This window comes from Cololabis saira, chromosome 3, assembly GCF_033807715.1.
Source record: "Cololabis saira isolate AMF1-May2022 chromosome 3, fColSai1.1, whole genome shotgun sequence".
Classification (NCBI taxonomy): Eukaryota; Metazoa; Chordata; class Actinopteri; order Beloniformes; family Belonidae; genus Cololabis; species Cololabis saira.
Genome location: NC_084589.1, coordinates 17,179,386 through 17,197,779, shown reverse-complemented (window position 1 = coordinate 17,197,779; position 18,394 = coordinate 17,179,386). Strand labels below are relative to the sequence as shown.

Sequence of the window (18,394 nt, the reverse complement as noted above, 5' to 3'; positions counted from 1 at the left end):
ACATAAAAACTAACTACTGAACTGTAAACTAACTAAATGCAGATGCAATTAGCATGTGACTAGATTAGAAAACTGTTAAGCACAATGTTACATCAATGGCAATATTTTTAAAATAACCTGGAGCTAAGCTTGACAGCGAATAAGATTTCCTCCATCAGACAATATGCCGACTAAAGATTGATACATACTTCACGAGAACAGAGACATGTGCTCTTGTTTTCAAGATAGCAAGAACAAGAATAAAGTTCTTTCGGGCCAAGACATTTCATACTTGATGAAACACTCAAGTGCAGAAATCCTGGAAGTCCTGAGAGGTCGTTCCCACTGCTGCACATATTTGCAGCTCACGTACAGGGTTGAGAGATCACGCATAAAAATAAGAGACAGTAATAAAAAATTAAACAGTAGTGTGGAGAAATCACGTGGTTATATATCATGAAGAGTATGGATCAGTGTGAATTAGTTTCAAACATTTAGAGTCAAGCTGACTCAGGGTCACTGATCGGGGGGGTGGGGGGGGGGGGGGGGCTGGACAAAGGATAATAATTTTTCTGCCACCTTTTGACATGATGTCTCGTATCAGTAACTTGGAGACAAACACTTTTGAATATCACACTGTATTGAGAAGTAAGGATGTGTGGTATGTATAGAGTGTGTACAGCGAATACAGTACACAGAGTAAGATTTAAATGCCGAGCCACCAGGTGTTTACTAATTTGTATGTGTCCTGCTCCTGAAGTTTGGTTAAATCCTGAACGCCACTGGTTTGATGCATAAAGATTCTACACGAGGAAAAGGAGCTGCGGCAGATTTGTTCATTCCTGAAACAAGCAACAGCTTCATATTATTGACACCATGTTGAAGCAAGAAATTAACTTAAGCATTCGTAGCGTTATTGGTGTCATATCAGCCTGTCAAGTGCCTAGGTTGCCCGTATGCATGCACAAAGTGCACGTCAGTGTTTCCCCTACCATTATATAGGCCTGGCGGGGCCGCCAGGCCAACGAGACCCCCCGCCAGGCCTTAAAAAAAATCCATGATCATTTACGTTTAGGAGCCTCTGCGCAGCGCTGTTCTGCAACGGGAGTCAACCTGCTTCGCTGAATGCGGGCATATTATTATGGGATGTATAGAGTTTGTAGCTAGTCAAAAAAAAAAGAAAAAATATCGCGGGCGACAGACAACATGATATAAAGAAATGTTTCTGCCAGGTCCGTGTGTTTGTGTTTGCATGAGACGCTGCAGGGAAGCATGAAAGAAAACACAGCCCGACGAGACACCAGGCGTCCGCGGGGTCCTAGTGCCAGCCATGTATGAGCGTCAAGGCTGATTTATGGTTCTGCGGTACACCAACGGCGTAGGGTACGCGGAGACACGCACCGTACGTGCGCGTCGCCGTGTATCTTACGCCGTAGGGGCTGCGTTGGTGTACCAGGGACCATAAATCAGCCTTTACCGTCGCTGACACCGGTCTGACTGGTGACCCAGTAAAATAAACGCATTTAAACATCTGGCTGGGATCCCGAATGGCTTAATAACCATAAATACAGCCCTTGGTTGTACCACAGTCCCCATGTTAAATTTCCAATTTGTTGTTTAGCTTACATTTTTGTTCTGATTGAGCTTCTTTTGGTAAGCAATAATGATGAAAATAACACAGACAATAGATTGTCTTTCCACTAGAACCACTAAAGGTTCATTTTTCCCCAGTCAAATGCATGTAACTCTGTTATAACAAAACGGGTAAAACAAATATACAATGTTTAAATAATTTATAACTGATATAATCTCAATTGTGAATAGGGATGTTTTGTGGCATATGCCGTCAGCACAAGCAGCCGTTAAAAGAGCAGCATCCCAGAGGGTTTTCATAGAGATCCCTCTGAAATATATAGAAAAGATGTGCTCAATGCTCATATGGGGTCAGACCTTTCTGGCCCATGACACTTTGGTTAAAGGTTAGATTAAATCTTATTATTTCATTGAAGTGATATCATTCAGCAATATAGGCCTACAATGATTTTTAATGTAAAACTTTGTTATATTGCTACATGTCCAATATGCCGTCCCACGCGCCTCGTCTGTTTAGGATTTTTTCGGTGGGTACCACCGGGCCTGAAAAAAATTCTAGGGGAAACACTGCACGTATTGGCCATTTATCTGCTTAATGAATACATGATTAAATGAAATAAGCAACAATCCAATCTAAAGATCCAAATTGATTTATATGAAAACAGCAGTCAGTACAAATATAACCAAAACAGTTCAAATCCATCACTACATTAGGAACAAATTTTGTTTGGAAACGATGGGGGAAAAAAGGGGGTTATCCCCCCAACACTCCTCCACTTTACTACTCTCAGCTTTAAATTTCAACACAGCTATGAGCTATATCACCAGCCATTCTTAGAAAAGAGTTATTGGACATAATGGAAGTGCGGCAGCGAGCGAAGGGGCTGAGGTAAAACTTCACTGAGCAAAGAGATTACACAGATCAATGAAACGGCGTGCTAACAGGGCAGATTGTGATGATGTCGATTCTTTTTTTGAGTTGAAAATTCATTGTCGCTTTTGTCGCCTTCCCTTGATTCCCATGATGAATAATTAATAGCATTAATAAATTAAAAGGCTTCTAAATCTTGATCAAAGCTTCTATTTATAAATATGCTGAAAAAAGACAAGGAAAAGCTGGGAAACAGGGTGGACTGTCAGTACAATCACTTTTTTTTCACCTGAAATAACACTTAAGCAAACTACACATCTACAGACATTCAGAATAATTTATGAAATAAAGAAACAAAAATGAAATCAAAGAAAACAGAGAAGAGGGAAATACAACCAATGCAGTATCTTCTTGAACAAATTAAAAAGGTACAAGAACAAAAAATCTCAATGTGTTGATTACATCCAAGTGATTTTTGTGTAGAAGAGCAGAAGTTTGATTAAGTAATAATGATTTAACTAACAAAAGTTGTTTAAACGTATATTTACATCTCCTTTACAAACTCATTCTATCCTCCACTGGTCTCTGAGAGGTGGTTACCTTTATCAGCAGTGGTACTGACACACTGGTGATTTATTTTAACTCCTAACTATCATGTTTCCCCGCCAAGTATTTTTACTGTTTGGTATTAACTATATGTTTTAATGTCTTACTTGTGGGATTCAAATTTGCAGCACTTCTGTAAAGAATCATTGTCAATTTTTAAGACCCGTCTTATAGTTCTAAGAGATCTATAAGAGAGACCTAAGGACTTTTTCTGCCATTAATTTTTTTTGTCCTAATTATTTTTGCTGTGTTTAATTAATATGGGTCAAGTTTTCCATCTGATAATCACTTTGAAAAATTTTGGAATTGTCATCTCTGTTCGTTAAATCAACCTTAAATGGCTAAGCTGCACAAAAAACCAACACATTTGTTCTTGAGGTTTTTGGTCCCAAATTTATCTTAACATACACTGATATGTTTCTTTACTTTAATATTCTCATTTGACACTCAGATTTCAATTTTAAACATTTTATATTTGTCCAATAAATGGTGCTACTTTTTGATATTGAATGTGTGGAGCCAAATGTCACACTTTTTACTTATTATTGTAGGTGCCTTGCTATTGAAATATGTGCCACTATTGATATTGGATAATGGTGTGTGTTTAAAAAAATGTAATAAAAAAAATGTGCGTGTGTGTGTGTGTGTGTGTGTGTGTGTGTGTGTGTGTGTGTGTGTGTGTGTGTGTGTGTGTGTGTGTGTGTGTGTGTGTGTGTGCATCTGTATCTTTCACGCCCAACTTCATAAGCTTTTTTTCCGTTAGAAGGTCATATTCTGCGTTATATATTATTTCAACAATAAAAAGCAATGATTCACTGTTGAATGATTCAAAGAAACCTAAGCAGTGACAACAAAACCCAATTGCACTTGTTCTTGCAGTCTGCAGAGAGAACAATAACAAAACTGAACTTTGATTTGGTTCACCTATAGGTCAGTTGTTAATCTATAGGTCAGTTGTTACCAAACGTTTTTTGGTGGGGCCCCCCATTTTTGTGCCATTTTGTGTCAGACACACATTTTGCTTTCAAACTCCATTGTAGTTTATTTCACACCTCACCAACCTTTTTTGAACAGTTGGACAAATAAAAGTAAACTGCAATCATTTTCAGGTTGCAATAAACCAAACTACAACCTATTTTAAATTAATAAACCACACTTACAGTGTAATTATTTCAAGTATAGCTGTACTTCAAGTGTTTTTACCTATTGTGTAACAGTATTCTTTGCTGTCAGTGTAATCATGTTCACTGTAATGTTTTTTCTTTATTATTTAACAATATTCCACATTGCTATGAATACATTATTCAAGAAATGTCTCTCAAAATATGTTTAAAAACATGAACAACTCTACGATGGCCGACAAGGGCCAAACGCACTGCAACAGCCTAATGCGTCTCAGTTAAGGAAAACGGCTTCAAGTACAGAAACAATTCAAATTCACAAACTCAAAACGAGGTACAAAAAGAGGAACATGGTGCAAATGAAAAAGCGTGCTGCAAAAAACAAAAACAAATGCAGCATCATCAAACACGCTGCAAATAGAGAAATGATGCAAAGCACAAAACGATATAAAACAAGAAACCATCTTCAAAAGAAAAATGCTTCATAACCGGTTACCAAACCTGCAGGGGGCGCTCTCTGCGTAACAGCTCAATGGACAGACACACGGGATGTACAGAGAGACTGAACAGCTGACTGTAAAGTTAAAATATAATAAAGAAACGTCTCGTAATGTACAGCGTTGTACAGTGATATAAACCACATTATATCACATTACCATTCCCGCTGTATGTTTAAACCATAGATGTAAACACTGTGTATTTTTGTTTTTTAAATAGTACACATTTTTATTGTTTCAAACTAAACCATAAACACCAATGGCACTCAAGGAGCTTTTTTTTACTCCCATGTAACCATCGACCCATGAGTAGCATATTTTCTAGATTTCTTGCCAATGAATTCTATGACTTAGCATTTTTAGCTTCACAGTTAAGTTTAACTGCACACGGCTTTAATTTGATGGCTGAAGAACAAGTTTTTTCCAAGGCAGCTTTTTTATGCTGAGTAAACTAATTGCAAGTGTCTTTACTGTGACAGTCAACATTAGCAGGACAGACTGAGCTGCTCTGAGCTAAATTTGCTTTTGAATTATCTGCATTACTTACCAGTAGTTATTACTTACTTCATGCTTTTTTTTGGCCTCTCTTTCTTACTGCCAGATGGAAAGCTTCTCTTCAGTTTGATAGACCTGGCACTCTCTTCAGGTTTGTTTACATAAGAAGTGGCAAGAGCAAGAGGTAGATGCGCAAATTGTTGCGATTCAAAGCTGAGGGCTCCCTTCTGGTTTGGGGACCCAAGCGGTGCCTCTGATTATAGCAGTTTTATAGCACTTTTTTTCATCCATTCATAGGAGGAAAAAAAAAAAGGTTGTAAGTATGAGCACTATGGGAGTAGTTATTTTGGTGATAGCAAGACGTTACAGGAGGCTCTGGATATTATCATGCACTCTGAGTGCAAGTATAGCTCCTCATCCTCCTCCGAGGACTCTGACACTGACATGAAGGAGGTCCAAACAGACCAGCTTGAGTCCAGTTCAGACTCAACTAGAGAATAATATGAAGATGAGAGCTGAGGGGAGATGGATGAAGAATAGGCATGATCCATGTTAAAAAAAAAAGAAAAACATTTTGGTCTCCCACAAACACTGCAACGCTCCGCTACATTCCTGCAGTCAGAGGTTTGAGCCCAGAACCTCCACATGCTGCCACCAAATCAGTGACCCAAAGTCCAGCTTTGCACTGCTGCTGACAGATGAAATACTGCAGTAAATTGTGGCCATGACAAGCCTGCATGGGAGGTGATCAGTTGAGGAGTTATGTTAACATACTGGCCTTTAAAGGGGTAAAACAGGTGTTATTTTTACATCATATGCATATTTTAAACTTAAGTCTTTGAAATCAACTTAATTTTTTTAAATGGAAATAAATATTAATTAATAATGTTTTGTAGCAGAATTGGGAAGCTGATATTTGTTGCCATTAGGACTTTGAGAGTATTTTTTTGTTTTAAAATGTGACACTGCAAAAAAAAAAAAAAGGCACCAAATCCATTTTGCTGCCAATCATTGGCCCATCTAGGGGCCTAATAATAATCATAAGCAAATAATCCTTCAACTCTTTATTTGATAAATATATTTTAATCTGAAATAGTTTTTAAAAGATTGACTTGTTTATACTGAATAAAATATTAATTTATAAAATATTTATAGCAGATTTGGGGAAGCTAACATTTTTTATTGTTGGAGACAAATTTATTGGGATATTAAAATTCTTCTAACTCTAACTCTCATATCAAACAAGTGTCTAGATTAGCATTCTTCATTTCCATATTAATTACCAAAATCCAGACACTCCGAGTGACACTGAAGGGTATTGTTGCAATGCCATTTTAATTGGGTGTCCAAATTTGTCCCTCAAAATATTACAGTTGATCCAAAACGCTGCTCCCAGATTACTGTCAGGAAATATCACATTTCTCCTTTTTAGGTCATCTTCAATTAACATAAACAGTGTAAAATTTTGACCTAAAACCTGGATGTAAAATTTAGAATACAGTCGAAAATCCTTTCTACAACTTATAAACCATTTAAACAAAATAGATCCATTCTATATCAATAATACCATTTGTGCCATATCAACCATTGGAAACAGTTTTTGAGGTGGTTGCCAACACTTTCTTTCTGTAAACAAAAACAAAATATCTTTTCTCATTGGTTTATTGTGCTTTTTGAGTTTTAAGGCCACTCTATTTAGCAATACTGCTTATGGCAAAATGAGGGTATACAGTATAAAGCAGCTGTGTTGGCCACTCGAGATAAATACTCATGATTTGAGATAGTCTGACTGATCTTGTATTATTGCTTTGTCCTCCCAGAAGCGCAATTGATTGTGTCCTATGTTGGGCGCCATCAACATTCATGAGACACATTGCCCCCATGTGGTCAGGGGTATTATTCCTACATAGATTGGCTTAAAGGGGACCTATTATGAAAAACACGTTTTTTCTTGCTTCAACATATATAAAGTGGTCTCCCCTCACCCTGTCAACACAGAGAAGATGGAAAGCAACCAAATTCTGCAGGGTCTGTACAGCCCTGAATCTTCTAGTGTCATGTGACTTCTACGAGCCGTTTAGAACCTGCACACAAACCGTCAGTTAGTTGAAATGAGAAGTTATCTCTATGATACCTCCTCATTTCACTACAAAAATCTCAATAAAGCGGCAGCTGCTGGAGGGAGATGGACAGAGAGCGTCCGATGTCATGCAGTGCAACGCGATAGTCGGACGCTCGCATGCAGTTACACGGTGTTTAGTTGTGGGCGTGGTTTGCATTTTGGTTACGTAACGAAAGGGAGCAGAATCTGAACGGCTCGTAGAAGCCACATCACACTGGATGGCTCATCCGGGCGGCTGTACAGACACTGCAGAATTTGGTTGCTTTCCTCCTTCTCTGAGTTGGCAGGCTGAGGGGAGACCACTTTCTATATGTTAAATCAAGAAAAAACGTGTTTTTCATAATAGGTCCCCTTTAAAATGCAGTTGTATTTTAATTTTCCTAACCATTTTTTTTCCATTTGAATTTCAACTTCTTATACTACTGTATATTAATACAATTTCCTTTTATAATTTGTTTATAATTTTTTTTTTTACAAAGTAAAAGGTTGTCAAGAAAGCATTGTCTTTTGGTGTTGGAGATTGTTACCTACAAAGAAAAATGTGCACACCGTGATACAAGTGGCTGTGTCATCAACAGAATTGTGCAGGCCTTGATGACAAGCTAATTAGGACCATTAATTAGAATCAGGTGTGATGATGAAGGGAAACATCTAAAACATGCAGGATAGTGGGCCTTGAGGACCAGGGTTAGGAAACACTGGTCTAAAACACCAGGAAATTGCACCTGAAAGAAACATTAACTGCACTATCAAGAATTACAAAGAAAGGAGTTCTACTGTAGTCAAGAAATCCACGGGACATCCAAGGATACCAGTAAAAAAAATATTCATTTCCTCCAGCCAAAATATTGTGTTACCACCACAGGCGCACAGTTGCATAACAATAGCAGCTGGTGGGGGATAATGCACGCACACGGCCAAGGTGGGCCTGGAAAAATCCGATGAGACTGACTTATTATTGTATTTTTAGTGGCGTTGGTTTGTTTGCAAAGTCACTCAAAAGTTTATAAACGGATTTTGAACAAATTCAGGATGCAATGACGCAGGGACCAATGGAGTCCGGATCCCCACCGGATTTAAAGGGTTTAAATGGGGCACTGCGCTGATTGGTGAAGATCTGCAATATTGTTTTGCTGCTATTATGACAAGAGACATGTTTTTTTATGTTTACTGAGCTAATAGCGTAAAGCAACACTTGTGCACATGGGAGACAGAGCTGCTCTTCTCCGGTTGAGCACTTTGCACAGTTCAGTGCACACAAACCTGTAACAACACAGCCACTAAAATCAAATTCAATGGCAGGAAAATCGATAAGTTTAAGTTCGGGACTTCCTTACACAACCACGACCATAACATCTCCACGGCGGGCCACAATGCATAAAATAAAACTACAGTCTTACCGGTAGTTGTTACTGTTCATGTCTGACACACTCCGGGGTGAATCTGAGATCCTGCACATGTTGCCAGTCCGGTAGAAAGATACAGCCACTAAAAGCTGACGCAGAGGCTACGGCGTAAGGTACGCCGTAGGTACGTACCCTACGCCGTAGGCCTTGCGTTAGTGTAACGCGGAACCATAAATCATCCTTAAGGCTCAAGGCATAGTCCAGTGTGGGCGAATAACAGCCACGGGGGTTTCATACCTACCTCGTGGTGTCGGACAAACACCTGTTTCCTTGCTTTGTCTCTGGGGAATGGTCCCGGGGGGCTCCTTGAACCAGTGGCTATGATATAGCTTTTGTTTTGGCCTCAGGAGGCAGAATAATGTCTTGAGTCTGCGGGCAGAGTCATCCCTGACTGCAGGTCCGCTGCGGGGCCGCGGCTTTTTCCTCGGTTGCAGTAAAAAAAAAACTATTTAATTTTGTCATTTTTGCTTTAACATCATCGTGGCTCGATTTTTCTTTTCTCTTTTGTGCACTGCTTTTTTATTTGGGCTTCTTAAACATGACACTACGCTATTTTTGTCGTCTATTTTCTTACCTTTTTTTTTCTTGCTGAAAACCTACGTCACCTCATTGCGTCATCGTGCACTTAACATGACTGTAGCCTATTAAGGTTATTATGTAGTTAATTATTTAAAATTTGTCTTAAACCATCTCTTGTAATGACTTACTTTTATTTCATATATATAACTAACCCTGATGTAATTGATATACTTTTATGTACTGTCAACAATGTGCTGTTTGTTACTGTATACCAGTTGTTTTGTATATTTCAATAATAAATACTAAAAAAATTGAAAAAAAAAAGGTAGCCTATTAAGGTGATTGAACTATTCCATTCACAAAGAACGTATTTTTTTTCTCCCTCCTTCATGGGTCTCTGGCGGCATAGACATATATGTATATATTATATATGTCTATGCCAAAAACTGCACAGAACCACACTGGTGCTGAGCTCTTTTCCATCTCCCAACTGTTTGGGAAATCTAAACGGTTAATAGAATTGAGCACCTTGAGCACCGTATCAGTGGCGAAACATCCTAACAATCCTCATCCTGCAATGTACAGACAATGGAATCAAAATGTCCTCAAACAATAGTTTCTACTAACAGTTAAGAAGCATATGGTGATAATTTGTAGATTTTTCAGGCGTGACTTGATTTCCCATGTCACAAGGCAAAAGTGGGAGCAAAGTGGCAGACAGATCAGAGGATTGCAGTTCTGGATCCGTGGCAAGGAAACTTCCCAGATCTCCCCAGCAGCAAAATGAGCAAGAGCCAAAATTAGTGTCACTGCCCAAACTTTTGCTCACAACTGTCTCATGTTAGATAATTGGGTATCTGTCTTCATCCCTATCTTTCACCATCCGTCTCACTAATGAATCTTAGTGAAAATGAGTGATGATCCTCCCTTCAATGTCGGAATTGTACTATTTTCTGACAATGCCTGAGCAGGTAACTGACTCAGGTTGCCAGCTGCATTGTTTAGAAGTTTAAATACCTTCTCAAAACCAACAGCAATTAATAACAGTTGACATTATTTAAAACATTAACAGGCTCTACCTGAATGCAACAGCTGCTTTGCTGAAATTATCCTCAGAGTTAGAGAAAGTTCTTCTTTTAAGCGCCTCACTGACATGCAGCAACCCCTTATGCATTTATTTGCATTTAGATTACATTTGGTGGAGTCAACCCTTACTTCAGAAAGTTTGGCCATGATTGGAGACCACAGAATGCAAAAAGTAAAGGTATGGAAAATTGGGCTGTTCTTCTTGCTGGCTACTACTTCATATCCATGTGGAAAGCTGTGTACATTTTACATAAAAAGAATAAATTAACAACCAGCAGATCAACAGTGGATCAGAGGTCTTTTTTTTCTTTTTCCTATAAGTTTTTTTGTTTGTTTATTTGTTTTGAATGTAATGAAGGACACTGCTGCACTTTAAACTGAGGGTATGTGGAGGGAAAAAAAGTTTTTCCTTCTACAGTATGCACTTTCATAATTTGGCCAGCGCTGCCCCTGAGCAGAAGAGCAGGCATGAAAAATCCTAGACCAGATTAAAGGGACTATTCTTCCTATGGAACTCCAGGCTGCATTTACAACCACCACGTTTGTTGTGGAGAAGCCATAAGGGGAGGACACGAGAGCCAGTTAAGGACAGCTAGGATAGCAGCAAATAGCTCCAGAAACCCTCAGTATCCCTCATCAAGTGATTCACATGAGAATCTGACCCCTCACTTTCTAGGACACAGAATCAATTCACACATTTGACAAATAATTTTAATATCTAATATCCATTTATTGTACCTACATAGCTGCATGTCTGTTATAGTCAGTACTTATCTAACATAGAGGGGAAAAAAGACGTTCAGCAGTGGGTTGTGAGTTGAACATGACCCGATTAATATGCAAAGCTTCCTGGATAAAATTTGGGCAGCTCGCACAGCCATGTTATCAGCCATTTAAAAAATAATAATTAGCAACCCACTGTTTCTGAACACAGTTGAAACGAGAAGCAAGCAGCATAGTTGCAGAGCATTTTATAAATGTTAAATCTACAATGCTTAAAATTTAATTTTGTTTCACTTTGCACAAGATGAAACTTCACTTTCTGTTTGGGTCAAAGAATGTGATGGTCTATTGGTATGCTGAAGACGTTGATATTGAAAAACTTGAAAAGCTGAATTCAATAATATTCATTGCGATGCAATCTACTCTAGCAGAACAAAGCAATGCACCCCCGATTCAATTCGGCAGTGGAAGGTGCTGCGCATCTCAAAGTGAAAGAGATCCAGTACTGCTGAAGCCAGAACTGAGTACACACGAATCCTCCCTTAGGGTTGCTTCAAACAATCCATGTTGAAATTCAAAAAGCAAAATAAACATTCACACAGAAGTAGCATATTTAAAGATATACTGGAGATCATCCCTTTACTCTGAGTCCACTTTCCAGCTGTACGTTCCCAGAATCTAGTCCAGCTGGACTCTGCCTCTCCAACCACTGTGGCCAGAAACCTGGAGGACTTTTATTCATATATTTTTTCCCTACAGCATCTGTAGCTTGTCCAGGCATTTTATCCAGTGTTCTATCGACAGGGTGTTTTTCACAACCCCCATGAGAGTTTCCGCGCTCACGCCACTGCTACACCCTTACACATTACCACTTCACGCAGAATTTTTTACCAGAGCTTTTTACTTTTTACATTTTACCTCTGTTATGCCTCTGTTATTGCTTCTGTTATTGCCTCCCAGAGCTAAAGGGGGGCATAATAGCAACAGAACAAAGCGCTACAGCCTTCCAACTTCCTAAGTGAAGTGCTGCTGCTGACATCACTTCAGTACGATCACCACTGGCTGGCCGATACCTTAAAACCAAAAGCCTGAATCCACAAGCAACGAGAGGAGCTCAGGAACAAAGGGTTGATTTACTGGCAGAGATGAGTGATTAGCCAAGAAGTAATGGACTGCAGGACAATGTAAAGCTTTTTGTCAGGTTAGGTCTCTATAACAGTGAGGAGAGCGGCTCATTTTGTAGGCTGACATTGAAAAAAAAGTATTAACATGAAGTAAATATTCAAGTATCGTGCATAAACCATAACATTAACAAAATGTTATTCATAGTAGTCTTAAATCTTATTCTTAAAACTTCTTCAAACGATAGATCACTCTGGTAAAATAGTGTTTTTGAAATTGTGCTGCATTCATGAATAATGGAAAATCTCCTGTGCTGCATTGTGAACTGAGTCCAAATATGAAGATCTATCTACTCTGGTAATGTAAAGCTTCATGGTTAGTCATGCATAAGAACCAATACTATAGTCTCAGTCTTTAATGCACCATCAACGATAATTTATTGATGTTTTGCCAATTAGCATAAGATATTTGATGAGTATGTCTGCTGAAGCACACCAGTGTTTTAAGGGTAGCTTTATTATAAATGTGAGAAAATGCAAAGTCAGGAGTAACGCTGTAATTGCTTGCAGTAAAAACACCATTTACTTGTAGTAAAAGTATCAAAAGTTGCATATGTGCTGTCTGTGGATTAAATGTCGTAGAGGAGACTAGGTTTTTAAATTATTATGATGTAAAATACTGTTGAAAGTGCAGTAAAGCTGCTATGGTGTCAACTCTTGAATTACAACTTTTCATATGCCACTCTTTGTTATACAATCTCCAGCGTATTTGCATGCGACCTCAGCCCACTCCCACTGAAGTTGAGACACATAAATGCACCAAGAGAAATCATTGGTGTTTTTTTTCTGAGTGTTTCACGGTAAATGCTGGATCCTACTATCCACCTCTGAGGGACCCGCAAGCTTATGAATGCTAGTGGATAAGCACACAGAGTTGAAAACAAACACATACTGTAAATGAATGTTTTGACAAATTTGAAAGCTGTGAGTATCTGCATTTCGATCAGCTCACAGGGAAAGAGAAACATGTAGAGAATGGCATTTATGTATTATACATACAGGTATGTGACACTTATCAATAGAATATTGCTACATATTTTTTTTCTCTTGACAAGTCAACCCTGATTGACTTAAAACCTTCATGAATGTATTGATTTACCAGGTTATAGAGGTGATTGTTCTCAAGTAGTCATTTCTTAAATAGAAGGCATTCAAACCATGTTTTAATTGAATTTTACATTCCTTTTTTATGGCAGAGTGTTAAAATCTTTCTTAGAAGATAAAAGTTAGTACAATGATGAGCACAAAATCCTCTTTTTTCTGTAGAATTTAATGAATATTGTGTTCAGCTGTGTACTGGGAGTTTACAGTCAAACCCACGCAAAGAACGGGGCAAAATGTTCTGTTGAAGGCAAATATTGAAAGGGCATCATGAAAATGCAAAGACTCCACAGAACCTGAATGTCAGCCTTTCGCAGGAATCCAGGAAGCACACTGAGCAAACAGTTGTTTGCCCATTCTGTTGAAAGCAAACGAGAAGAAATCTTTGTGATTGATATTCATAGTTCTCCCCACCTCTATCTCCTCCTGTGAAATATTTGAATGAAGGATAGCATTGATAGAAGTGACCTGTTGCTGAAGTGAGTCCAGAATGCTGATGCAAAACCAAAGCAGGGTTCTGCTTGGAGTGTCCCGGTCAATGGATCTCTGCTTCAGAGACTAAAGCACTCGCAATTCATTATTTCTGGGTTATCTGCAGTGTTATGAAGAATTATCTTCTTAGCGTTGATCAGAAGCGTATTGTAGTGTTCCTATGTACAAGTACTTTCAGAGAACTGAGAATGCTTTCTTCCAGAACCTTTTCCAAAGTCAGCTAAGTGCTTATAGCAAGCGCAATTTTCTTAAATGGTCATAGTATCCAGGGAGCGCATGTCCACTGGTTTACGACTGCACACATAATCCTGTCCGGGTGGGTCTGCTAGCACTTCTCACTTAGCATTTTGCTTGTGTTTCCAAGATGTCTCCAAAGAAATGTGTTATTGGTTGAGAGAAAGTCAGCTGAACATGGCTCTGTAACATTTAATGAAGGACTGAACAGGACAGCTTCCCGGATGGGTCAGAGAGACCAAAGCTGAAAGTCAGCGCTGTTCCAACACGAGAAGCAGTTGCTGCAAATGACACCTCTATTAATAGCAGATAATGACTGTAGTATTTACAAAACACAGATATCCGACTTGAAATTTTGTAAAAGCGGTTCGTCAGGCTAACCACTTTGATATTCTGAATCAAATTCTGGCTCAAAAATGTATGGAAGCACTTGGGATGTTGAGATCTACAGAAAATGTTGAAAACAGCCTTAATAACATGTCAGTGTGTTGAAAACATGTCCAACCATCAAGAGGCATTGATAATTAAACTCAAACACTTGAGTCAAATCCGTTCCTTTTCAGGATCACCTTCTCCTTTTGTCATTTTGGAATAAATCGTAACTAATCTAGAGTTACCACATATTAAAATTACACACCTGAAGCAGAGCATAACATGAGAACTTTAATGTGTACCTCGTAAAAGAGACAGCTCTCCCTAGTACTCATCTCATTGTTCAAGGTTGTCCTATTAAAATGGGCCAAAATTAAATAGCAGATTTATTAACTTCATTCTCTAAAACCAAAATAAAAAACACCTTCTCACATGTCAAATCCTACTGGGATTCTTTTTAAAGCTTTTTATTAAATGTATTGAAGCTCTACACATAACCATGTCAGAAAAGAGCTCACACACAACACTCACACAACGCTTGACTTGCCTGACACCTCCCTGACAAGAATAAACAGGCTTTTCTTGTGTGCATGAAAGATGACCTTTTGTCACTGACGGTTTTCTTCCCTTATACATCTCTATCATCACATACCAGCCTTCAGACACAGCCCTCAAAACTTTGGTCTTCAGAGCCACTTCCTTACCTCGTTTTGAAGTTTGCTGGGTGTGGATGCCCATCGTACAAAGATAAAAAGTCATATTCCTCCTCGATGGCGAAAGATTGAAAAACTATATGAATCCTGTTCCCCTCCTCAGCAACAATCACCCAGGTACAGTTCGCTCCATTTGGATATCCATATGGAAACCCAGGGCTTTCTATCGTCCCATTCCTTCCTTTTAATGTGCCTCCACAAGTATGGATAAAACCTAGAGAGAAAAAGAGAAGAATCAATGCATCATTACACAATATATATCCGTGTGTGTGTCTGTGTGTGTGTGTAATAATTCTATTATAGAAATCAGTTCATTGTAGAATTATAGTCTTAGTTTTAGTCAAATACAACCAAAGGTAAAAATTAACTTTTTTTTTTTACCATTCCATTTTTTTTATTTGACAGAATTAAAAGCCGCAAAAAGCAGCAAAACCTGAAATATGCAATCCCTGTAAGACGTTATGAGCATCTCAAATAGTTGTGGAGGTCTTTTGGCCCATTTTTCTCCATAATGTTGCTTCGGCTCATTGAGGTTTGTTGGCTATTTGCTTTCGCAGAGCCCTCATACGCTCCTGTCACAATATTTCAGTTTAGCTGATGTCTGGATTTTGACAAGGCCATCCCAACCCTTGATTTGTTTCATATTTCATTCATTCTGATGTAGATTTGCAGTTGTGCTGCTGATCACTTACATATTGCATGAGTCTGATTTGATCAAACTTATAGCTGTCAGAATGATGGCTTCACATTTACATCTAGAATATCTTGGTATAGAAAGAGATTCTGAGTCAGCTCAATGACTGCAGGCTGCCCAGGTCCTCTGGCTGCGAAATAACCTCAAATCATCCAAATCAATCATGTCTCCTCTAAAGTGCTTGGCAATGCATAGTGTGGTTCTGTAAATGAACGTACCCTACTGACCTTTTTTTTTTTTTTTTTGGCAATGCTTTGAGCATTGTACAGTTTAAATTTGAAGTACATTTACTTGACATCCACTCTTGGGAACATTGCTGACTACGTTGCTTTCCACGAGTGAACAATGTTACTTGCAAATGTAACTCCATATCGTTTGGACATTGTTTAGTGCCATTTTCCAGACTGATGTGCAGCAACAGTTGCTTGTTGTTGATTTCCCATCAAGGCGCTATGTTAACACACATCTGAATGATCTGTTTTGGCTTCATTTTGGTTTTAATAAATAATTGCAGAATGAAAAACAATGATATTTTGTTCATAGCCTAACCTTAACCACACCCGGAAACCCAATAAGATCAGATGCTTTTTAATGATGTTTTTACACACAAAAACATTGTTCTCATCTGGCTGTGTGGGAGATCTGGCAACCTGCTGAATGACAGCTAATTTTTGTTTTTCCATTTATGATTTGTGTTTTCTGTCACATTAAAAAGGAACAAGATGGCGCACCTGCTGCTCTAATAATTGAAAAAAGATGCATAATTATGGTATTTTTCTTTAACTTATACCTTTATCAAACAGATCAGCAATTGTGGTATTTTATTTTTTTCTCTCAGAGGCTCAGAGGCTCAATCCATAGATAAGCAAGAAGCACAATCTTCCAGTGTGGTGCAACAAGCTGTTAACAGTCAATCCACAAAGGATTTTTGCACCTAAATGCACTGGTTTCATGAAAATCAATACCTTTCACACATTAGCTCAAACCTCACAGTATCACTGTCAAACTATGGTTACTCAGTTATCCATGAGGTGGTAATGATGTATGTGCGTGTGAAGGCCACAGCTGTGTTACCCGAAGACATGCAAAAGAAAAAGAAAAAGAAAAAGAAAAAGAAAAAAAACACTAACCCACACCATTGCATCCATTACTGGCACACTTGCACAAAAAGTGCAGGGACGTGCTCCCATACACACTGCAAAAAGTATGCTCTTTTTGTTTCAGGCTGTCTTGCACGTTGCCTAATGAAATGCAAACTTAATTAAGATGCATAGTTTACCCCCCACAATTTACTCCTTGTGTAATTAGCTTTTCACACTTGGTAGGTGAAGGATGTTTTGCATATAGTTGGCCAACACAGACAGACACACTGGAGAATGAGGGGAAAAACGCAAAAGATACAGATCACTTGGCAGCTATGTAACTCAAATGATGCCTAACTAGAAAGATGGATGTAATTTTACCCGATTATACATTTGGCTTCTTATAAACTGATATGCACAAACATTCAGAATGATAAACTGTGAGACAAACTGATAATTAATTTTCCTCAAGCTGTTTTATTTCCATTTATTTTTGACAAAGCCTAGCAGCTGTTGATTATTATTATTATTCTTTTTTTTGGGGGGGGGGACTGTTATCAAATGCACAATAACCCAGCCAGTCTTTACTCACAGGGGTCCTGACCCAGAAACCCTGGCAGAGTGTGTACCTCTGTAATTCAGATAGCCGACTATCACAGACCACTTCAGTTCCCCTGTATCCACTGATAAAGTGCACACAGACGCAAGGACACAAAATGTTATAAATAATGTTTTTGGTGAGGAGCTACTGCTCTGAGATTAATTCTCGCCTGGCTTTGTTGCGTATCTAAGTTGCAATTATTTCCACAAACAGAGCAAGCAGGGTAATCATGGCAAATTTGCGCCATTGATGCACCGCCTACAGGGTCAACATGATCCAACCTGTGACACACGGCATTATGGTTGCATTCAAGTACTCTGAAATATTGCAATTACTAGAACGAGGCTCATCAATTGTGCAGCCAAGTCATGAGCATAGCTGGAAGAATGTGGATTTTTGAATGGTAAATCAGCAATCTGAGAGGATGGTACGTGATATTTCTAATGTGATATTTGATAAGCCTGAGTTGTCACACGTTATTCAATTTAATCAACCGAACGGATCGTTAAATGTTTTTTATGTCAGAACATCTGATTCATAATGGCTTCATTTTTACAAAGTCTCTTGTTCTAAAGAGGTAATGAAAAAAAAACGTAAAGATTAGTCAGACACAGTGAATATAAAAAAGAATTTGTAACAGAAATCTAAGGGAAATATTTCAATTTCTGAATGCAGGTCCACGTGGAGTTGTTCTGTTTAAATTCAATCTCAGTTTAGAGTTAATTGGCTTCATTCATATGCTGGGATTGCAAGATAATGAGTGCACAGATGCATGACGTGAAACTATTTGGGTAACGCTTTACAATAAAAGGTACAAAAATTGTTGCCAATTACCAAGAGACAAATGGCGAACCAAGAAGTACCTAACCATTACTTAATCATTATGTGTTACCACTGTTTGAATCC

General features: G+C 38.5%; 1 protein-coding gene across 1 annotated transcript in view; it reads right to left on the bottom strand.

Moving 5' to 3' along the window:
- The window catches only part of LOC133426445 (CUB and sushi domain-containing protein 3-like), a 289,442-nt gene that overhangs the window by 256,106 nt on the left and 14,942 nt on the right, over window positions 1–18,394 (bottom strand). Inside the window, exon 2 of the mRNA XM_061716381.1 lies at window positions 15,103–15,325. Coding sequence (XP_061572365.1) covers window positions 15,103–15,325 — 223 coding nt within the window. The remainder of the gene's footprint in view (window positions 1–15,102; window positions 15,326–18,394) is intronic.